At 40.3% G+C, this 24,644-nt stretch overlaps 1 protein-coding gene across 1 annotated transcript in view; it reads left to right on the forward strand.

Annotated features, from left to right (window-relative positions):
• The first annotated feature begins 4,778 nt into the window (after positions 1-4,778).
• LOC306884410 (B-cell lymphoma/leukemia 11A-like) overlaps positions 4,779-24,644 on the forward strand; it is a 54,139-nt gene continuing 34,273 nt past the window's right edge. The window contains exons 1-2 of the mRNA XM_079440233.1: positions 4,779-5,086; positions 8,565-8,900. Of these exons, the coding sequence (XP_079296359.1) occupies positions 5,032-5,086; positions 8,565-8,900 (391 nt within the window). The 5' untranslated portion in view covers positions 4,779-5,031. The remainder of the gene's footprint in view (positions 5,087-8,564; positions 8,901-24,644) is intronic.

A 24,644-nucleotide genomic window follows, 5' to 3' on the forward strand; every position in this document is an offset into this window, starting at 1 on the left:
ACAAACACCGGCTGGCATGAACTTGTGAAGCTCGTCACCTTGAAATAACAACGGTTACGCAATAATATTGAGAATGTGTATTTTACTTGTTCTCTTAAAGCACCCCCCCCCCATAATAATTGTAGTCTTTACATTTTATAGCATGGGCCCACATCATGTAGTCTCACCGGTAATCTGATTTTCTCAGTCTCTCCTGTTTTTCTTCTCTTTAACACATTCACACTCCGTTGCTTTTTGAAGAACCAGTATCACGTTTATAATTTCGCCCACAGAGCCGTAATCCCTTTGATTATATCTAATACCTGCCAAAACCGAGATGGCATGCCCACCCATCGCTCAGTGTGATAATGCCACATTGTGAAATCTAGCCATTAATATTAATTTTCAGTCTGCGAATGTGTCTGAACTGCTTAAGCTTAAAATTCCTTAAAGAAGGCAAGGCTTGACTTACCAGGGATTTTAAGAGCATTCCCATTACGCCTTTCTCCGTCCTTTGAGGTAGAACTTGTATTCAGTGGGATATGTAGACTTAAGGTGGTCAAAGTCTTTCACAGGCGACAGGAAAGGGCCTAATTCATCTTACGGTCAGTCTGATTTCTTGTGTCAAATAACATTCGTCTTTGGGAAGTGAAGAAATGTAGCTTGCACTGATGTCTTTTATGGAGGTACCTGTGCTTTATTTTTAGGGTCTTTTGTACGAAATAAACATGCCTTGGAAGCGAATGCACTTGGATGAAATAATTTCGATAATAATGCTCACTTTTTTACAGTGACATTTTACATGGTTAATTACTCAACCGCGATTCGCAGAGCCTGTCCCAGAGGAACGCGTAAGAGGATAATATCACGATTACAACCATATCTGAGACATACATGCCATTTCATTTAGACCTAGCAACAAGACAAGGCCGATTTAATTCCATCCAGGAGCGTCAGTGTATGGGCTTCACTCTTTATCTGTCTGTAAATTAGCCCAAAGTCCATCGATATGGCCATCATCCACAAACTAACTGTGTGAACCAGACAGTATGGAGATCTTAACATACTAATCGCCACATCTGGTAAACAAAACACTCAGCCGAAGAGGCAAAGAAATATTTGGCAAATATCATTTGTTTACTTTTTGCTTTTTACTTGGGTATTGGCTCTGTCTTTGGATTAAATCAGTAAAACATGCCTCGTTTCTCATTTCTACTGTATAGTCGCTTTGATAAGAATGTAGAAGAGAATATAGAAGTAAATGTACAATTTTTAAATTATGTGCAATAATAATGTGTAATAAGAACGTTGCATTTAATAGGACAAAAATAAATAAATAAATAAAAATTGGATCGAGAACGTAATTCTCCAACATTGTCCAACTCTGAGGGATTCACAAAATGTTTTCTTTGTTTTGCATATTATTAACACAAATTGTTGTTAAAGATAGGCCTGCTAGTATTTACCAGACACTTTGTTTATATCAACAGCTCAGTAACGACTGACATGTGCTCTTTGAGTGCAAAAACGAAAAGTTTAAAAAATTTGGCCAGATCATGGAAATCTATTGGAATACATGCGGAGAAAGACAAATAAATTACAACAAAAAGCCATCGTAATGCGCATTTTTATCCTGCAAACTCTTTCCAGTTAAAGTTAGTCAAAGATAAATGAACACACTTGCGCTCTCTCTCTATCTCATACACACATAGTGCACGCGAGGGTTTTTACTCAGTGCTAATCTCGCTGGTAAACCATAAATGCCAATAAAGCCCCTCTTTCAACTTTACATCAGCGCTGGACAACAGTTGCAGGAAAACAGATCTGCTGATGAATTGCCAGAGCTAGTGGGAAAATGAGAGGAGTGAAGCATGAACAGGGCGTTGGGCGTTGATTTATCGCATAAGCCCTCGGTCATTTCCATATATTAAAATGCGCCCAAGGGGCCAGTCAGTCAATTTCCTTGAGCCACTACCCTTGGAAGGCAAGCACATGACCAAAAGAAATTAAACTGTCTTGCTTTTTTCCCTCCTCTGACCCATACACCAATATTCATTTGGTAGTCTGAAATAGTGAAACCCCACTATTTAGCTATGAAGGTCGTATTTTAATAAAGTGATCTACCAGCAACAGTCATGATATTATGTAGGCTTGGTAATCTGGTTTTTGTGTCATCCACAGGGCCTCGCGCATTGAGCGCAACGTTATTTTAAGCATGAATCTGTCATCGCACTTTCCTCTCTCTCATTTCCAATCGCTTTCTCTGTCACTCTCTCACACAAAAGCACATTTTCTGTACGAGCGAGTGCGCCTGACCGTGCATTGGAGAGATGGATATTGCAATGCATTTAACGTCTGGCTGATTTATGATGGGATCAGTCGCATTGTCATTTACATATTGAGATTCTGTTTGTACGCGGCGCTTTGTTGCTGCCTGATAGCTTCCATTCCTGAAGGAGGTGTAAACGCTCCGTTTGCGCTGATCAATGTCCGCCTGGAGCAGGGACAGACTTTCAGAAAAGTAAAAATGTGGAAAAAAGGCGGTCCATCAGCCAATGGCCTGAGTGGGCACGTGCCATGGTTAGTGTTACTGAAATGCATGAACATCCCCAAATTTGCACCGAAAGCTTATACAAAACGATCGTTCAGTCAAAAGCAAACGCTGTTTGCTCACGTCGCATCCTAACTACATTAATATTTGCTATTCATGCGTATAAGGAAATATTCCTTTTGCAAACTTAAAGTTTTCACAATAACCTGTAATCACGGTTTCCGACTACAGCAAACCTCAAAACTTAAAAAAAAAAAGTTATTTTTATCACACTTGGAATTTTTTTGAGCAAGGTTAAACAATTCAATCTTTTTGTGGGATGCAAGAACTGCAGAGCACAATCCCTCTTGAGAGGTCCTATAGGAATCCGTGGTGTATTTCTGTCAATCACGCTGCACGGTCGCAGAAATATTAGACGCTTAAAAATAAAAGTCAAAATAAGAGCCAACACAGCGTGATTCTGTATATAATAGCCTTCTATGCTTACTTTTGATTATCCAGAAACCACTTTATGCTGGTGCTTTAAAGAGCCTAGAAATCAAAGCAATTATCTGAATGAGCTTTTATAAAATGCAAATAATCATATAGCCAAATCAAGAAACCTTCGTGTTTCTTTGAATACTGTTCTTTGCTTAAAGCACCTTATTATTATTATATGTTTTTTTTTAAAGAACGATATAATTTACGCGCTGGACTCTTAAAAGTGCTTTAAATGTATCTAGCTCCCTTTGTGCATGCCGGAGAATAGTGCGCTGCACTGCAACGAAATCAAAGGCTTTATATAGAAAATGCAGATCGATACGGTGCTTTTAATCATATTCACTTGTTGAGAACAATGACCTGAAAAGCATCGGCACAGTCAGTGTGGTACAGTCGAGCGAATCCATTGGCATTCACAGATAGCCCTCGCGCAGAGTTGACCTTTTTACCCAGCGCAAACCTGACTCAACTTTCGCGTCAAAATCTGACACCTCGCGCCGAAAAAACAAAACAAAAACACAGGCACCAGCACAGCGATCAGTCTTGGTCCAGAAACAAAGATGTCAGCGTATAAGCCTGCAAAGCAGTTTCACTCACTCGCTCGCTCGCTTGCTCACGGGTCACGTATTATCTCCAGCATTCGACTTCAATTCCGATCGGTTCCCTATTGAATTGTGCCTTTTCCCCGCAGACTGTCACTTGTTCACGCAGCCTCTGCTTTGAGTCTCTGGAGCAGTCGCTATAGTCTAGTCGTACTTCTACTAGTTCGCAGGGGTGTCTCTCTCTTCCTCCCACCTCGTGGATTGAACTAGCTTGTCATCGCGTTCGGTTTTACGCCTCATGTCTCTTTAATTTCGAATGCATCGGCGCTGTTTACAGCATCTTTATATTTCTAAATCCACGCGGCGGCAGTTTACTGACCCCCCCCCCCCCCCCCCCCAGTCGCCATTCTCTATAATCTCAACACATCTGAAAGTTATTACCCCGTCCCCTTTCTTTCTAGTGGGCTGCTCCCACAATCTATTCGTCAGTGTGTTGTTATATTTTTACAATTACACTTTTGTAGTATTTAAGTCCCACCTACATCGCGAGCGAGTGTCCTATGCCACTCTCTATGTGATGTCCCTTAAGTTTCTGTCTGTTCTGGAGGAATGTGGCAGTGCACGCGGCGGTTGAACCCACATGCCCCGACTCGGAACCTGTCTGTCCTGTTCGCGCAACCCGATCGTGTGTCTCGCCGAGAAGCAGTTTGCGCGCTACCTCTGACTGATTGTTTGACCAGGAGTTGAGTGACTGTGTTTGAAGCACCATCAGTGTCCACTACGAAACCTTATATGCGAGGTTCCTCTCCCCCTCTTTTTGTATATATAGCATGTCCGGCCCCCTTGAATCTCCTGTCCATTGGCTTTTCGTGCTCTGTTTCCCTGCGTCCACCCCCCAGCGCGCGCACACACACACACACACACACACACACACACACACACACACTCGCCGCAGCGCACATTGCTTTCATTAAACATATCTCCCCCTCTCTCTCGCTTTCTGTGTGTGCGTCTCTTTCTCTCTCTCTCTATCTCTCTCTCTCTCGCTCTCTCGCCTCTTGTCCGGCCCCCTGATCTTTCTGTCCATTGGCTTCTTCGGGTCTATTTTTCATGTCCAGCCCCTAATGAGTGTCCATTGGTTTTGTTATTTCCACTCCCTCCTCCCACTCCACGGCTTTGCCCTGCCCATGTTCTGTATGTCTGTGTCCATCCATCTCCTGACGTTCAAGTTCGCAGGGACGTCACGTCCGCACTTGAACTTGCAGCTCAGGGGGGCTTTTGCCATTTTTTCATCTCTCTCTCTCTCTTTTCAAAAAAGCCATGACGGCTATCCCACAATCCATCTTCCCTGCGCCATCTTTGTATTATTTCTAATTTATTTTGGATGTCAAAGGCATTGATGAAGATATTTTCTCTGGAGTCTCCCTTCTAACCCGGCTCTCCCGATGTGAACCGAGCTGAAAGCCACCACCAACCACCATGTCTCGCCGCAAGCAAGGCAAACCCCAGCACTTAAGCAAACGGGATTTTTCGCGTAAGTAAAGACAAATATATATTGTGCCCGTTCGCTTTACCTGTTTTTGGCTCCGTTCTGTAGCATTGAGTTGCTGGAGAGGAGCGTAATTCTCAGTGAAGACACACTGGACACTGGACAGCGCAGATCAAGTGGACTTTAGTGAAGAGAGCGTTCCCATCTCTGAAATGCCTTTACGCGCACCCTCGTCTGCTGAAATGCCACAAAAGTTTGCTTTCCATCGTTGTACTTGGAGAAGTTCGTGCCGACTCGGTGTTTAGGCGCATATGTCTTGGCTCTCGTGCCCTAGTCGCTTTGACCACTTAAGAGCAAGCGCTCACATATACCGGACTGTGGTGGGTATATGCACGCGTGCTTTCGCTCGTTTATTTACGCTCACATCTCGTGGAATGTCCCGTAACGCTGTCTGTCTGTGATTCTGGGCAGGATTTCCCCCCTCTCGCACTATTTTTGGAAGATTTTCAAAGAGTGGAAGTGAATTTTGATTGGGAAAAATCTCGTGTCCGACTGTTTACAAGCGCCGCGTGCGCGTACTACCCACTGCCAGCAAATAGAGCACGATAGTCGCCTGTGTGAGACTAACATTGCAGAGCAAGACATCTGCATATAAAATCTATTCGAATTTTAAACTTAAGCTTTTCTGACATTCGAAGACAAGCGCGATTTTGAGCTATTCGCATGGGCTTTCGCTTAAAAGCAATAGGAGACGATTTTACGCTACGTTCTTTGCCGTTTCGTGTGCATTTATACAAGGATAATTCGATTTCACTTAGGCCTTATTTTTGTCTTAAATGTCGGTGAAAAAGGTAAGACGAAACCTAAATGCAATGCAACTATTTAGATACAAGTGTATCAAGAAAACCAGCCGGTTTTGCTCTTTTTGTATGCACACATTCGTAGCCTACTACTACTGTTCTCCGAATTATCATTCCAATTATTATTATTATTATTATTATTTTACTCTAAACATGCCTTGAAGGGCTGTGGTAGGTTGCTTTTTTGTAAATAAAGTCTGTTTCGTATTTTATGGACCTGAAATGTTGTCAGGAGCACGACGAAACGAAAACATTTTAGCTCCTGTCTTCTTGGCTTTAGATTTTTACCCTTTGATATCTCAAACGTAAAGCTGCAAAAGCATTGGCCGCGATTTATTAGATGAACATGTTTGACACAAATCCCGAGTTGTTGTAACATTGTAAAGTATCGTGTAACATTATTGGGTTTCCACACGCAGGCTTTGGGATCTCAGCGCGGGTTACTCCGTGTGTTCGCTGCTGTTCGTGTCAGAAGTCCCACCGCTAGGGGGCAGACGACGATCATAAACTAGACTCGAAACCGATCAGTTTCACCGCTATCTTTATCTATATTTGACCATATGTTAGCAAGAGCGAAACGTATTGTATATGAACTTGTAACTGTTTTTTTTTACCCCGTCCTGACCTGGCATTACATTTTTATACCTTGCAATTTGTAATAGATCAAGTAAACTAACAAAGGATGTTCCGGCAATGATAGACCGAATGTAGTTTATCTTGATAGACTTTGCCATCTAATTCAGAATGACACAGAAAACAGTTATTTTTTAAAGTGAAAGAGTCATTCTAACGAAGAAGCTGTTATTACAAACTTTTAAAAATGACTTTACTGAAACCCATCTTTAAATGTTCACGTTCAGGCTACACACAGATAGCCTACTTTTCTGAGGAGAGCTATTTGAAAATATTATCAGCATTCTTTTTTTTAAATTAAGCTGCTTTTGTTTTTAAACACTTGCATTGATTTTGAAATCTTTAAAAATACTCTCAACCAGTTTTAAATTCAATGTCGTTTTTAGTGCAAGCGCTGATTGTAGTGGAATTTCAAGCAATTGGGGAAATTTAATACGATGCAGCTTTCCACAGTTTTCACACATTCAAAGCAAACGTAATTTGTTTTAGAATGATTTAGATTGTCTAATATTCTTTTGCAACATATTTATAGAATTTATTTATGCATAGTCAGTCGTGTAAAGTTTCTGTAATATAATTCAAAAACATGCATACATGCGGATATCTTTAGATTGCAGCTGCGATAGTAAAATAAGTACATAATATAGCTTAATTTTTATTGCTAACTGAAGTGTTGAATATGAGCTGTTATTTTAATGTAACGTATTTTATTACCGCTGAAATAGCCTATGTACGTTACCAACTTTAGAAGTTCTGGCTCGGTATTATTATTAAATCATGACTGAAGTTTTGCATATATCGACTATCTCTGTGTTTTATCACAATCACACCTAACTGGAAGTTCTATAGCTGTTATCATTACGAATCAATTTCAACATGAATCCCTCTGTATCTAGAAATCAGTTCTAAAATACTTTGAGTTCACTTTAAATCGAGTAGGCTTCCTTTTATTTATTTGAATGGCGAGCAGCTATTCTCGAAAAAAAAAACAAAAATCAAAACAAAACTACATAATAGCGAAAAGCATTACTAGATATAGAAGGGAAATTGATCACACTTCGTTATTGTCCTTCTTGTGCAAATGTGTCATATATTTTCCTCATAAGCACGTCTGGGAGATACTCCACATCTGCCCCTCAATATCTGCCCCAGACTGGGCCGAAGTAAATTTAACCGCCCTGCACATGATCCTAACACCTTTTTTTTTTTTTTTTTATATCAAAATCTGTACCAATCATCACCCACTAAAATTAAAATCTATTTTTTGATTCTCTGTGGTTTTAGGTTCATTAAAGTATGAAATTGGCAGCTTATAAAGAAGGTCAAGATTCTTAACCATTAGGAAGCTAGTGTAACCTCTGTGCAAAATTTCACTAAACAACCATTATAAAAATACCTGCATGTGTGTGTGTGAACCTTACAGCTAACTTTATCGTGAGGGGGAAAAAAAGCTAATAACCTTTACTGTGTGAAACTTGTATTGTTGCAGCTGTGACTTGTGTTGGCTTTTCTGGATATCTACACATGTTGTCCATGCAATGATTTCATGATCCAGATGTGTGTATGGTTGAGTGAAACAAAGAGTCAGACTGAGAGGAATTTACTGTAGTTTTAGACACAGGCGTTAATGCACCAAAGCAAATATAACAACATTTTGTTGCCTTTACTGTTATATCATAATAAATCATATGCTAATAAGATGTCAAGCCCTTGCTATTAGTTACGTGAATATTATGTTTTATGCTTGTTCACTGAAATTTAACTGACAGTGACTAATTTTTTTTTTAATGTTTATTATTATCATTATTTTTCATAACTTGTAAGGTAATTACAGATCAGAAATTTTAAAGGTGGATATGAAATGATAAACCAAATTAAAGTGGTGGATTAACATAAAATGTGTATCCTTGTACTTTTTATCCTGTTATGTGCTCCCTCTTCTTGACTGCGTTCATTACAGCACCCAGTCTCTAATATTCCCTCTGCTTTTCGTTCCCTCTGTGTCGCATATGGATTCTTCCTGCGTGCAGCCGAGCCCCTGTCAGCCGTGGTCTCGGAGGAGAGGCAGGAACAGCGCGGGCTAGTACAGGTAGCTCCAGAGGGAGACCAGGACCTGCTCACCTGTGGCCAGTGTCAGATGAACTTCCCTTTGGGAGACATCCTTATTTTCATTGAGCACAAAAGGAAGCAGTGCAATGGCACTTTGTGCATGGACAAAGCAGTGGATAAGCCCCCCTCGCCCTCGCATGGTGAGCTGAGGAGAGCCTCCAACCCCGTGGAGGTGGGCATCCAGGTCACGCCAGAGGACGATGACTGCTTATCGACGTCTTCTCGAGGAATCTGTCCCAAACAGGAAAACATTACAGGTAACCTCATCCCATGTGATTTGTCTTGAAATATAGAAGGGCTGTGTGTGTATCTGTGTGAGGAACATTTGTGGCGGAGCCGAGTTATTGTGTGGGCCACATATCGTAGACACATGTCCATTCTCGGTGGGGCGTCTCGATCACAGCTCTGGAGACGTATCAGAGTGCTGAATATTTAAAAGCTGTGGGGCAGGAAGGGGAAGGGGAAGGGGGTATATTCAATCAAACCTCAGAGTGAGAAGCCATTACGAAGACCAAAAGAGGAACCGGCATTACTTCATAGAGTACAAAGATTTAAAAAAAAAAACATTTAAAATCTGATTTATTATCTCAAGATCATCGCTGCTTGGAATCAAGGATCTCCTTCAGATGGACTCTGTGGGATTTGGATAATTAAGCTCAGATTCGAACCATAGATCACACATTCCCACCACCGACTGCAGGCTTCGGTTTAACACATTTGCACTTTGTGTTTCAAATTCTTTTCTCTGGTAACTTGTCGTTCACTCTCCATGGTAATCAAATGAGGCCCAAAGTGGCAGACTGTGAATTAAAAGTTGCAGATTTGTTAAAGTAGATTGCAAAGGGTGTGTTCTTTATGGCATGACGGACTGCTCACCCCTACTGGGAGGAGAAAAAAAAGGGATTGAGAGGGGGAGATTTTGGCACTGGAGGGGAGGTTCGAGGAGTCCTTGCTGTGACAGGAGAGGCCATCCCCCTCGGTGTGTGTCCATAGGCTCATGGGAAATGCCTCTCTGTGCTGCACAGCCTCTCTCATGTGGTCTCGACAGATGTATCTTGATTTCGTTGTGGGTTCTTGCACAGCCACATCTTATCCGTATAAATGCACGCCTGCACATTTTCACTTTCTGTCAAGAAAGGAAAGGAAATGGAAGGCCATTCGGGTATTTTGGTTTGTCAGGAAACAATAACACAACGCTAATTATTTGTTTTATTTTTGTCGATGTGCGTTTTAATTAGTGGTTGGCTTTATGCACTATATAAAACACGGAAAATACAGTCATAAAAAAGATAGTCCCTAATTTTCACTGTAAACAACTTAAAATAAAGGCAACCCTGGAATCTTAGAGCAGCGTAAATCTAATCTTGCTTAAGCTGAGCGTTAAGTGAAATGAACTGCTTTGAGTTGTCGGCGTGTTATTATGTGTCCATGAGTGTTTTGTGCTGGTGTGGCGATTTAGAGTGGCTGTTTTTTAAATGTAGAAAATGTGAGAGTGAGACTTTCCAGTCTGTTTTTCTGGCTTGGCTTTACGTTTGGCCATTCTCTGGTCTGCCTCAAAGATCAGGTTCCAGGAAGCGTCTGGGTCCGGTTAGCCCCATCAACAGTCATTTGGACTTGACCTTTTGCTCTGGGCTAATTATCGTCTGCTGAGTTCAAGTATCAAGTTCTTTTCCAACAGTTCCCACTTGCATAGTTTGAGAAGCCTCCTAGATTGTGTTCATATAAATGTTTACAATAATCTGCTGTGGAACACAGTTTTGTGCTATAGTACATTTAAATTTGATCAGATATGGAGGCTGAATGGGGTCATTTGTGTCTGCTTGCCCTCTTTGTTTTAAGCATGTTGATGCAGTTTCAGCACAAATTATACAACCTTTAGGCGAGCCGGCTATCGCGCACGTCTCTTGTTTCTGTCAGCCGCTAAACTGGGTTATTAAACTCATTTACATCATAATGTATCAGGGTTCAGCTGATAGCGTTGGGTCACTGGTATTATGTGTGCTTGTTATTATTATTTTTTTTTAAACAATTTTGTGGGAAGGTCCATAACAGCTTCTCAGCATGTTACTGAATCTGCTGCCATGGCAGATCAGACAGGGAAGAGATATTAATTAGCCATATTATAGACGATTTCAGACATAACATATTCAAGGTTAGTTGTGACTGCAGCTTACCATGAATGTCTTACCATGAATAATTTAAGTGTGTGTGTGTGTGTGTACCTGGGTTAGAGGTCCTCTAGAACATCACAAAACTGCAAGGTTGAAGGAAAGCTGATAGTTCAGTGCTTTCAAGAAAACCATTTTTATTATATTTTTATCATTATATATATAGTAATTGTACATTTTTTATGGAAAACATTCTAGTCTTTCTATTTATAAATCTTGTGTATATTATTTTATTATTTTTATGTATTATTTTATTGTTTCTTTTATTAGTTTATTTTTTATTTTGTCATGTTTTTATTTTTATTTTATATATTAATTGGTATTATTTATTTGATCTATTTTTAAGATGGATCTTTAGCTCAGATGACCAAATAAGGCAATTGGTATTTGTGATGTAACAGCTCCATTTCCGTATAGAGCTGCTCAGTGTGAGAAAAGGCAGTACCTGTCACAGAGGAATGGATTTGCTCTGTGAGCATAGAAAGTGGCAATACACGTGTGTGTGACTGTGTATTAGCCCAAATAGCACAATGTATCCTAGTGAGGAGGCTTTACTAGAGAGAACTGAGATCCTCTCCTCTCCCATGCAGTGATTTGATACAGTCATAATGTATTTATTTAATTTTTAATCCCTAAATGAGATTTTGAATCCTTTCAGTTCTTGAAAATGGCAAAAAAAAAATAGACAGGTTGACACAAAAGTGTCTTGTTGAATTAATGCTCTTCCCAGAGCTTTGAATCCACTCTGTTGATATAATCGGCATCGTGTCCTTTGCTGCACAATATAAGACGTCTGATGAAATGTAAAAATTATGCAGAGTAACATCCTATGATCTTCTGTTTCGCAACGCCTTGTCCAAAAACATGTCGATGGAACAGATTGAATTCGCTTTGGCTCGCGATATGGGGCCATTTGGAGCTCTGAACTTTTTTTTTTATCAAGCGCTTTTCAAGACTCTGTCTTTCGCTATGGCAGCCCTTCAGAAATTATGACTGCTCTCCAATAAATCGGCAGATTAGATCGGACTAACACTGCCGCCATGCAGAACGGACCTCAATACAGATAATTGTTTTTTAAATGGCCTTTGCTGGGTGGGTTTTTAATGCCTCTAACTCTCCCGCTCGCTCGCTCGCCCATTTTGTCACTCTCTCCCTCTCTGCTATGCATATGGCTGTAGCAGTCAATGTAAATCAGGGACATCCAATTAATATTGAATCAATTACACTGTGTGCGATTGTCTGGCATGTGAGCTGCCTGCAATTTTCTGTGCCAAAATGTGACCCAAATGAGTGGCTTAACAAAGACCCCAGCAATTTAAGCTTTTTTTTCCTTATTGTTTTTTTTCTTCCTCCTTTTTTAAATCGCATATTATCTGGAGCTTGACGATCTGTCATGATCATAATTATCATCAAAGCACGTTTCTGGAGTTCAGCTGTGAGGGAGCGATCGTTTTTTGACACTGATCGTTTTTTAAGAGGACTTGTGAGGAGCAGCGTTAGCTGACATTCGGTCATCAGTGAGAGCCAGTTGTTTTTATTTTCCGAACCGGCCCATGCAGTGTGTGTTTCTGACAGATGTAATAGATTTTCTTTAGAGGCACATGTGGAAATATGCATATATACAGAGGATGCTTAGTATCACAAGATCATTTTATTTGTGCAAATGTGTGTGTTTGCTGCCACGGCTTAATATGGGGCGACACCCAAACCTTGATTGTCCATTTTTTTTTACAATCAAGAAAATGAATTATCAGGAAGCAACAAAGAGACATGTCTTACACAAGCGGTGATGGCACCCTGGAAGCGGCTCTTAATGAATATGTATTCGAATTGGGGGTTGGTTGGGTTGGGGGGCATTCGCCTCTAATTTTCAAAACCTTGTTATTTCTCTCCACCGGCAGGATTTCTTCATACACGAGACCGGTCGTCCCTTTCAAAGAACACCGTGCTGTTGTATGCCCATGTGTGTTTGTATCTAGTCCCTGCATATGTGTACCATCTCCTGTCTGATCTTGGAAAAAATAGCATTAGCGAATGTGTGTGTGAGAGGTGTGCAGAGTTTTCCAGAGGGAAGTGGTGTAATAATAGCACAGAATGATGTTTAATTCTCTTGGAGCTGTTTTGCTGCATGTGGAGATGTGTCTCGCAGCATCCCTCGCAGAAACATTGTGATATTCTGCATCCTCGGGCTTGATTTGCATGATACAGTCAGCTCGTTGCTGTGGGGGTGGACGGCTTCCTTTCATTCGCCATTCTCATCTAATGGGCTACAGCACACATTTTTGTTGGGTTGGGAATTTTTTCTTGCATGGGAAAAAACCGAGAATCCATTGTTATGTTATTTGTGCAATACTCAGTTGAAATTGAGAGATATTATATGAAAAATGTATATTTGCAGGCTTTAAACCTTAAAAATTACATCGTTTTTACCTGTTTTGTTGCACCAAAGCCGGCATGCAAGGAAACAAAGGTATTTAGCAGCCAGACGGGCACTGCCTGGCACGGTGCCACCCGCTCTGTCTCAGTTCTCCCACCCCCGCACCCCTTCATACGCTCTTAGCACCCAATGACGCTCTCATCCCCCCCATCCCTCCCTCCTGCAGACAATGGCATCGCCTCCTCCATCACAAGAGGAGAAATACCCAGTTCTCTCCTTTCTGTCTGTCCTCATCTCCATAATGCCACCTGATCACGCCGTCTCTCTGGGACTACCTCGAGCGATCGCTTTGTCTTTCCGCCGAATGTTAGGTGAAAAATAAAAGCTATACAGAAGCGCTCAGTATCTGTTGTTGTGTGCAGGTGTAGAGTTCGATTTTAGGTCCGTGAGAAGTGTGATTATGCCTCTGCGGAAAGATTTTGTGATCGTTTTATTGATATTCAAGCTCCCCTCTAGTCTGATCTCCTCGTTTTATTTGTGCCAACATGTGTGCGTGTTTTGTATGTGGGTGGACGCATGCAGACCCACTGCGTCCTGTCATATTGCAGCTTTCAAATTGTGTCATGTTTTAGAGGAATGTGTCCATAAAAATGTTTATGTACTACAAAGCATATTTAGAAATCTCGGCGGATTACAGACCGCTTCTATAAACACAGATAGGAATGGTGCAGAATTGCTAGGCCGTGTGTGTGTGACTGCGAGAGGCCTGTGCGTTTGTTTGTGGTTTTCTGCAGCCGTGAGGTGTGTGTGTGTGTGTGTGTGTGAGTTGGCACTAGTACTGCAGGACATCCCTCAGCGGCCAATGCCAAAGAGAAATTGGCACGGAGCAGGGCTGGAGGCATCGGGTGGGCTTCAGGAGGGGTGTCCTCCACTACTCTGTTTACCTTTTACACACACGTTGTCAGACACATGCAATGGTCTTGTCACTGCTTCAGAGCTAGGCTAGTTTATTTTTTCACTTCTGATTTTTCTTTTTGCTCTATCCCTACTGGTATCGTCGGACGGACACAACTCTACTACGAGGTCACCTTGACCAGCTATGCCCCGCGCCAGCCGGGTCGCTCAATACGATCAATTCATCTGGGCTCTAATGGTTACAGATGGCAGGACTTGAGTCTCTACAGACACCTTCAGCTCGCTGTGTTTTTTTTTTCTTTTCCCTTCCTGTCTGTTTTGTCGCTCCTTCTATCATTCTGTCTCTACTAATCTCTTAAGGGGGTCCACTTCCCACCTGTAGGGGAGAAAAATCACAAATAAGATTGCTTTAATATCTCAACAATTGCTCCAAACGACGCTGATAAATTTTTTATTTTTGCTGATATCTCAGATTTTTCTCCTCAGAAATACCTCAGAAGAGATCTCAGATTTGTCAAGATATCAAGGACTGCAATCAAATGAGATATCAATATGAACTCAAACTTAATTAACTTAATTATCTGAGATATAGTTTTAATTTGATTTAAATTGACTTAATTTGATATTTCTTGTTGGTATATAAACAATTATCTTTGTTGTGTCTGTTTTTAATTTCTCTTAAAGAATTTTATGAGAAATATCTCAGAACTTTGAATATTAATTAGGTCAGTTTTTGTTGTAATATCATGCCTCTCAGATTTTTGGAATCTCATAGTTTTAGAAAAGTTCTTAACAATGTCTAAAAACTGCTAAGATTTGCCAAGATTCCAAAGTCTGCAACCAAATCTGAATGATCAAATTCTTCCAAGATCGACAAGTTTGATTTGATTTTAATTGATCCACATTAATTTTCTTGTTTATATGTAAGCTTTCATCTCATTTGTGTCTATTATTATTTCCCTTAGAGTTTTTTCTCCTAACGCAAAACATAGAATTTAAGAAATTTCTTCTAAAGCAAAACATCTGGGGAAAGGTCAGTTTTATTTCAGATGTTTTAATTAGTTACTTGAAACTATAAAGTCAACTGAACTATAAAAGAGCAAGATTTTTGCTACAATCTTGTGCTTTTTCTCAGATTATTCTACTCAGAAAAAGACCATAGGAATCTAAAAACTTTAGGAGTTTTAGAAGAGTTCTTATCAGTATCTCAAAGTGTGCTCAGTGTTGCCAATATACCAAAGTTTGCAAACAAATGAGATCTTAAAATAAACTTGAACGTGTCTTATCAAATTCTTCCAGATCTGAATGATCTAGATTTATCTAAACTATAATTTTATATTTTGCACATTAGTTTTCTCATTTGTGAGAAGTTGTTTCATTTGTGCCTATTTTGATTTATCCTACATAATTTTAAATGAAACCTCTGGTAAATCCTTTACTTTGTTTCAGATGTTTATCCTAAAATTCTAAATTCTTAAAGTTGTTACTTAAAACTCAAAGCCACCTGACCTATGAAAGAGCAATCTCTAAGCAATGGAATTTTCCTCAAGGAAGTGCCCTCAGAGTTCTCACACAGGTGAAGACAGGATGTTAGATACTCATTTTCTGATCCGGTTCTGTATAAAAAAACACCACAGTATTAAGCAGGACAGGCTGTCTCTGGCAGGCTGGTGGATCTCCATCAAAACCTTTCACTTTTACTTGAAGCCACTCCACACCCCTCACCCGTGTGAGGTCCTCAAGAGCGTGTGTGCCACAACTGGAGCTGCCGTCCATATCTCCCTCTTCGTGTTTGTGTGTGATTTGGGTGGTTGCCTGCTTTTCTCATGTTGGTATTGGGTGCCTGCCTAGTTTTAGTGGGTTGTAGTGTTTGTGTGTGTGCACGTATTTGCATGTGTGCATGTGGTTTTAGACTCTGCCGCCGAGACAGTATGCAGACGTGTTGCGTGACGAGAGCTCCGATCTTTCACAGATTAATTTTCTTTTTATTTGACATTTTTTGCTTATTTCTGTCATATAGACACTATATGTTAAATTTAGCAGATGAAACATTAGTTTAACAATAGATTGCATTAGATAGGCTACATTTATTAGGTTGGTTGCATTTATTATGATTCTTCTTAGTGTGTTTGATATTGTTCCGCTGGGTATTCTGATATCCAGATATTCAGTACAATAAGCTCACTGTAGCTTTGTGTGTGTGTGTGTGTTTATGCACATATATGTGTGTATACTGTATATAGATCTGTATGAATGGTCAGAAATGCCCTGTTCTGTCAGTTCCAGTGGTGGCTGGGATCTGAATCTCTTCTTTATTGTGCTGGAGACCCGTGTGGGTCACAACCCCTCACCTAGAGCAGGACGGCCTGTCATACTCTTTCCCCTCCTGCCTGCCAATAAGTTAATTGCTTTATTTTTAGATTTGAGTGGGATGAAGCCGCCCAGAGCCCAGCTGCAGCCCACACAGGCTCAACCTACCTGTGACCACAGGAGCTCTAATATTTGATCTGTGTACAGTTAGACACAGATATCAACCTTTAATTTCATTGATTAAGACTCCAAATGATGCTTTTTTTGTGTTGCTCCATGAGTGCTCACTGGAAAACCTTCTTTTGCTGGTGTAATTGAAGAGAATTTAATTTATTTCTCAGCAATATGGCTTTTTAGAGTACAACATTTTTTTTGTACTATATATATAACTAATAGAAAATGATCAACCTTCAATTTCATTGATAAAGACACCAAATCATCTCTTTTTGTCTTTAATAAGACATTGTCATTCTATGAGTGCTGAAAACTTTTGATACAGTGTATTTGTATTTACTTACCTATAGCCTTGATTTGATTTAATTGAATCACTGTTATTGTAAATATAATATCAGCACTGTAATTTGCATAACTAATGGAAAACAAATTATTATGTCTGCACTAAAGCTAGTTTTTTATTACCTCTGTTACAGCTCTACCTCCTCAGACGTCTGCTACCACAAATATTGAACTGCTTTTCAAATGATAATTTACTCAATAAACCAGCAATTGCCATAAAAGCATTTTGTCTTTATGAATTAACCGATCTGTATGAAACAAGATGGAAACAAATAAAGATTTTGAAGAGTCGAGTAAAGCCGAGAGCCAGCTTTGTTAAGCAGCCATTATTGTGCTGATTGGTCTCTAAGCTCACACCTAGACCCTTACTAGCCTCTGTCAGGCCCACGGGGCTCACACACACACACACACACACACACACACACACACACACACACACATACATATGTTGTTTTTGTGGTTTATGGGGACTCTCCATAGGCGTAATGGTTTTTATACTGAACAAACTGTGTGTACTGTTGTCCTACACCAACGCTACACCTAAACTTAGCCCTCACAGGAGACTTTGTGCATTATTAGATTTTCAAAAAAACACCATTTAGTATGTTTTTTTTAAGCATTTTGAATTACAGGGACATAGGCAGTGTCCTCATAAACCACCTTCATATTGTAATACCTCTGTCATACCCATGTCATTATACAAATTTGTGTCCTCATAAACCACATAAACACACGCACACACACACACACACACACACACACACACACACACACACACACACACACACACACACAAAACACACACACTGGGCTATTCCAGTTAACAAACTTAAAGAAAATGTGCAACATCTACTCGTAAAAGCATGTGCTGGCGACACATACACACACACACACACACATACACACACACACTGCTACTTCCTGACTGAATCTTACTGATAATTTGCTCAGGCTCATTTGAATTTTAAGCACTTCTTTAATCTTCAAAGCCTAAATTGCTTTATGAATATGCATGGTGTGGGCAGACTTTAGTTCATTACCTAGTTGTAAATTCTAATGACCATTAGGTCTTCTCAGTAATTGCCAATTGTTTTGCATTTTTGATTGGCCTATTACCATACGCATTCTGAACACATCAGCACGGCCTGTCAGACCTTCTGCAGGGAGCTGTGTATGAGAAAGCATGCTTGTGTTTGTAAGTGTGTGTGTGCATGCTTACACAGGGGAGGGGGTTCAGTGTAAAAAAAGAAGGAAAAAAGCCTTCTATAAATTGCTTCTGAGCTTTGCTTTTTTTTCCTCCCGGATTTTGAGTGAGAAATGGAGGTTGTAAATGAAAGCAACGTTTTGTATGTGAAGATTGAAAGTTCACCGGGAGATTTGACATATTTAATTTACTTGATGACTCCGCACACCCTCATTAATGCACTTTGCATACAGCGGCGCACTTAATCACTGCTGATCAGACCCGGCTCAGCCCGCCGCTGTAACACATTGCAGAGATAGCGGAGAGAGCCTCGTCTAACCACTCAAATTACGCACACACTGACAATGATTCTGCCTTCTGCATATGACGCCATTTGTGCTTTTTTTTTTTTCTGCTCCAAACCCACCGTAAACCCCCTTCCCAACAAGGAAGCAGATGTTGAACACCTCCTCCTCCCAAACACACACACATACCCTTGCTGGGATTTCAAATGCTAGTGCCATTTTCTGAGAGTGATTTGTCTTACTAAGTGAGGCTCTCTGTTAACATGCTGAGGGAAATTAATTAAATCTTTCAGCACGTTGCGTGTGTCCCTCTGCATGTGGACATGTGGCTGTAATGGTTCCAGATCTCAAACATGCGTTCATACAGTCGGAACCCATATGGAAAAGCACACGTAGAGACACACACACACACACACACACACACACACACACCCACCCACCCATCTCGCCATGTATCAGTGTATGCATTTCCCAAAAGATAGACTGTCATATGTAATTGAACCAGAAAGAGACTTGAGAGTGGGCATGTGGACAAAAAATATAAATCAAATAAATTCATGCATGCATTATAATGAGCAATCAGATAGAGAGCTGAAATGTAAAAAAAATTAAATAAATAATAAAATGTTTTAATAATGAAATAATAAAATGACATTTTTAATAATAATAATAAACTAAAACTAAAAACAAAAACAAAACCCCCAAAGGTAAATGCCCCCCCCCCATATTTTGCATATTGCTTTTTTTTATCCTTTCTCTCCTTGCCTGTTTTTGAAACCTACATTGCGATGAAAAAGAATTCTTAATCAGAAAAAAGTAAGTTGCGCACGGCTGCATGGTTCACTCCTCGGACGGACACGCTGGTTTCAGGAGAGGAGGGGGGAGGGGGGGGGGGGGGGGGGGGTTGGAGGGGGAGGAGAATAGACTTGGGCCAGTGGGACTCAGGAGGCACTGTTTCCTCCGGACTCCTTTAGCCCTACCCTGGCTGTGAGCACGCTTCAAAGTTGTTAATATTCAGCTGGGAAACCGTATCCAGAACACAAATAAATTATTAAGTGCATGAACTTTTTAGGCAGTAAGATGAACTGATGGGGCACATCTGTGAGATCCAGGGTCTTTTTTTATTTGTGTGTGTGTGTGTAGCGTGGTGTAGTATGGGTTTCTTTGCATGCATGCGTGTGTGTGTGTTTGTGTGCACGTGCGGAGTGGATCTGCCCTTTCCGACTTCCCAGTCTCTGGTCTCCGGCCAAGGGCATGCATAATTGATTCCACACGCGCTATCATTTTCTTGATGTAATTGCCTTAGTAAGATATGATGAAATCTAATGGATAATTTATCGTCTCAAAATGGGTAAAGAAAGAACGAAACGGCTGTGCATGTTTAGGGGAAGAGCGCAGGCTGTCCGCTTGACTCTATCCCGGACGGCATGTCTGATCTCTGTAATACGGGTTGATTAGTTCTCTTTTCTCCATGATTAGCAGACTTAAGAGTAAATACTTTATCAATCTCTCCATCCTGAGGTCTTCTCTTTGGCCATCTGTGTTTAATTCCGTCTTTCTCTTTTTGTCACCATGTCTTTGCACCTGTACAGCAGAAAGTGTATTGTCATCCTTTGAGAATTATGTTTGTTGTTTGATTGAGACATCTTGCTCTGGACTGCTTGCAGTCAGCTTGTGTGATCTGTTGTGTGCCGCATACATTCGCTCGTGTGTATGTGTGTGCGTGTGTAAGTGTGAGATGAGATCCTGGCAGAGGCTCTGGACTGTTTGTTTCACAGTGGGGGTTGTGAACCGTGTCTGTTTGTGCTCTGAACAGGAACCTATCCCTGATGGGTGCTGCTGTCTCTAGTCTGTTGCCTGAGCTCATACAACACACACACAGACACACACGCATGCATGGCTTTACCTGTGTATTTGGACCACGCATGATATATAGACGACCTGCTCATGTTGTGTCTGCCTTAATCCTTGTATCAGTTGTCAGCAGAAATGGAACGATCTGAAAAGTGTGAGGAGACATATTATAAACTTTATCAGCCGGGATAATAAATATTAATTAGGTGACATAGTCTCTGTTGTTAAGGAAGAAAAGTGAGGACTATATGTTTACTATGGAATATAGCTGGGAACCAAGAGTTGGAAGTAGTTCTCACATGTATATTCTTCCATTGATGCAGACGGAATACTGTGCTATGATAAATATGTTTTTTCTTTGTAAAAAGATGTTTTGTGCATTGTTATTCAGTGCAAAAAATACAGTGCGAACAGCGAAGTCCAATTTCCAAGCATATGACTCCTATGTGCCAGTTCTTTTTAGTGAATCAAAAACACACTGCGCAACCAGTGACGTCTGATTCCCAAGCAAATGACACTTATGAGTCAATTCTTTTTTTAGTAAATCACAGCATTTTTATATGTCAGTTGCAGCAGTTTCTAATTTAATTTGACTTGTTTACTGATCTGCAAGTCATTTATTTCATGAAATGTCCAATTTCATGAACCATTCTGTGGCTCATGAGACCTAGGTCACTGTAGTTTCTGACTGGTTGTTCATAAGATAATGTAGATAAAGATACACATTATAAACATTAAGAAGTTAATGAAATATGTTGCCTCAATTTTTGGTTCTTTGTTGTTTTACATTTATTATTGAAATAATCCCAGTATTTGGCAACAGAATTGCATTTTTTTTAATCAAATATAACCCAAAAAGAGGGGGATGAACTTTCTAAGGTTTAGAATTGTATGGGTGACGTGTCTTATAAACCACATTATTTATCAACTGAGAAGAATATTGGACAATATGATAAATGTAATACCTAACTGAGGAAAGGTATGAAAAGAATATATAATGCTGTCTTTGATTGCGAGACAAAAACTGCAGTAAAATCACCCTCTGTTTGAAAATCCCCGTAAGCAAGGACTAAAATACTCTTTAAGTCCACTTCTTTTTTCCCCTTTCTCCTGCACTTTCTCTCCCTCTCCCACACTTGTTCATTTATACTTTTCCCTCTCTTGAGTTTCATTCTCTCCGTTGCATGTCATTCCAGGGAAAATCCAGAAGCCGTATGTGTCTCGACACGTCTGAGGCTAATGCTAACTGTTCTTTTATCTCTTCTCTCCCTTCTGTATCTCTCACACAACTCTCATTTTCTTCCCTAATTCTTCTTTTCGTCTCATTTCGATATTACTCTGTAGTAACGTTACACACAGTGTCCACATCGAAAATCTGCTATATAAAATCTAATTTAAACCTGGGAATAAATTATGTTTTTGTATTTTGAAAATTCTAAAGTTAAGATTTTTAAATGATGAAGAAATGGTGAAGATTCTGCACTATTAAATAAGCAGATTTGTCATATTGCTCCATTCAATCAGATGTTCTTACTTCCATTAGAATACAAAGATGCTTTTTGGATAATTCTGGAGAACATAATCATACAATTCGACATAAGCATGTGAGTACATGCAGCTTGAGTGCTTGATTCTGAAGTTCATGCTCATTTTTTTATTAAATTTTTCACTCAAATTGCCAGCTGATAATATAATTTGCAATTAAAAATATTTTATTACATTACAAAAATGCAGAAGCATGTTCACTTTTTGAACCCCACTGTATGTGATAAAACCGAGGAAGGAATGGATCCAGGCCGTAGAGGGCCTGGTCAAGCACATCTGTGCCTGTGAGGGGGCATTGGAACGGGGGTGGCAGAGTGGAGGGGGCATTCACACAAAGGCAAAATTGTCCAGTGGGTCCATTAGCCTCCTTGGGCTCAGTGTGGTCAAACTGGCTGAGCCAGACAGGATGATAGATTGTTTTGTCAGAGTCCCAGGGTGAGCCCTGAACCTGAAGTACTTTGTTTATCGCCAACAAAAAGGGAAAGGCTTTAGAATAATCTACGTCTGTTTCTTTTTTGGAGAAAGAGCGAGCGGCGAGGGTTTGAGGGGGTGAGGGAGGTGCTGGTTGAAGGGGGAGTGCTGGGGCCCTATGGTGGTTGTCCATTAACAGATGAACTTGGCCGAGGTCCAGCTGTTTGATGAGACAGTGTCATAGCCCGCACTCTCTAGCCTTTACAATTCCTCTCACCCTCCCCTCTCTCTCTCTCGACAGTCATGTTGTCTGCTTGTCTTTTTTCCTACCCCTCATTTTCAGTCTGCTTTTCTGCCTCTCTTACTTGATTTCTCTCTCTCTCTCTTACACTGTACCTGCAGCCGGTTCCTCAAATGCTTCCAGGTTCCTTTTCGCTAAAGGCAAAAACAACGCTACTTTTCTCTCCACCAGCTGCACCCCCTCCAATGTCAGAACCAGTTTAGACCGGTTATCTGGCCTTGTAGCCTGGGCTCCGTCATCATCTTCTTTAGCTTGGAGGACTTTTGAGAACAAAAACAAAACACCAAAAGAAAATGAAAGCTCAATACTGATAATGCTCGTGACCTGCCGGTCCCTGTTGGTGATTTATAGTAAAGAAGTAGTTCAAATTAACACGAAAAAGCGCTATTAGGTTGAGGAAAAACACGCGTTGAGGAAATCAGTGTGTTTGATGGGTCATTTTGTTACCATTTAGTCCATTTAAGCTGAGCTCAGGCTATAACAAGGCATTAAATGGGACCTGAAGGCCCTTTGTGTGTGTTTTGCTGGACAGGGTCACGTATCGAGTGAGCCATAGCAAGGGCATTTCCTTGGTGGAGTCTATCACTGTCTGCCCAGCTGCACTGTTACCGCCTGTCTGATCGCCACTTGCTCAGCAGCTCGCTGAACCCGGGACCCCTGATGTATGACCCACTTACCCTCGGCCAACAGAGGACACCATCGATTTCTCCCTCTATTCTGAGGGATGGTCAGTGAACCCTGGGCCGGCACTGACCCAGCAACAGTGATTCATCAGTTGGGACTGTGCTTCATAATTCAGTCCTGGAGTGATGTGAAACTTGGATAGATTGTTTGATTTAGACATGGGTCTACAGGGTGCCACAGTCATTAAAACCTGGAAATATCAGGGAAATTTAGACCTTTGAAAATGATAGAATAGGGAAATTATTGAGGTCTTCAAGTTTTTTGTTTTTTTGTAAAACAATTCAAGCTTTATTCAGAAAGGATACATTAGACTGATCAAAAGTGACATTAAAGACATTTATAATGTTACAAAAGATTTCTATTTCAAATAAATGCTGTTTTTTAACTTTCTATTCATCAAACAATACTGAAAAAACAGTTTCCACAAAAATATTAAGCAACACAACTGTTTTTAAAATTTATAATAAATGTTTCTTGAGCACCAAAGCAATATATTATAATGATTTCTGTAGAACAATTTGACACTGGAGAAATATCATCATAATTGCCATCACAGGAATAAATTTTTTTTTAAAGGTAAAAAATGTAATTACATATTAATGCATATATAGCATATTTCAAAAGGAAAAATTACCCTACATTTCTCATGATGTACATTAATTAATCAAATTTACTTGCATACAAATGATTTATTTTAGTTTTTTTTTTTAGACTGAATTGAATCGGCCTGTTATTGGCAATAACATGAAAATAATTATCGTCTTATTGGTATTGGCCAGAAATTCTATATTGGTGCAGTCCAAGTAATCATAAATGTTTAAAAAAGTCACAAACAAAAACCTTCTGCACATTTATTTTGCTGCATTTCTATTTCACTGCATTAAGTCTAATCATTGGAACAAGCATTTATTTATTCAGTCTGATACATACAACAGTTTTTACTATTCTACACTAGAATGGTCTTGTGAGGGCGAGGGTAGACTCCTTCGTTCAGGAGCAATGTATCATAAAAGCAATCCTTCTTATCTGAGGCACGGCCCACTTCCCCATCTCATGCTAGGTGTCGTATCAAAGGTGAGCTTGGACACAGGGAACAGAGGTCAGTACTGGTCTGCTCTGCAGTTAATCAGCCATGGCACGCACGCACGCAAGCACACACACACACACACACACACACACACACACACACACACACACACACACACACACACACACACACACACACACACACACACCTACACCTGCCTCATAGACCAGCACAGCTGAAACTGTTATCCACTGGATCATACTGCTGGCCACCAACTGTCAATCACTGGCTGGGATCTGACTTTATGCTTTTTTTAAACTTTATTGTTTGAATGATAAGTGAGGCTGTCATTTAGATTTTTACAGACCAAAAAGATGAATATTTTTCTTTTATATAGCTTTGTTT

The sequence above is a fragment of the Barbus barbus genome, assembly GCF_936440315.1.
Source record: "Barbus barbus genome assembly, chromosome: 18".
Classification (NCBI taxonomy): Eukaryota; Metazoa; Chordata; class Actinopteri; order Cypriniformes; family Cyprinidae; genus Barbus; species Barbus barbus.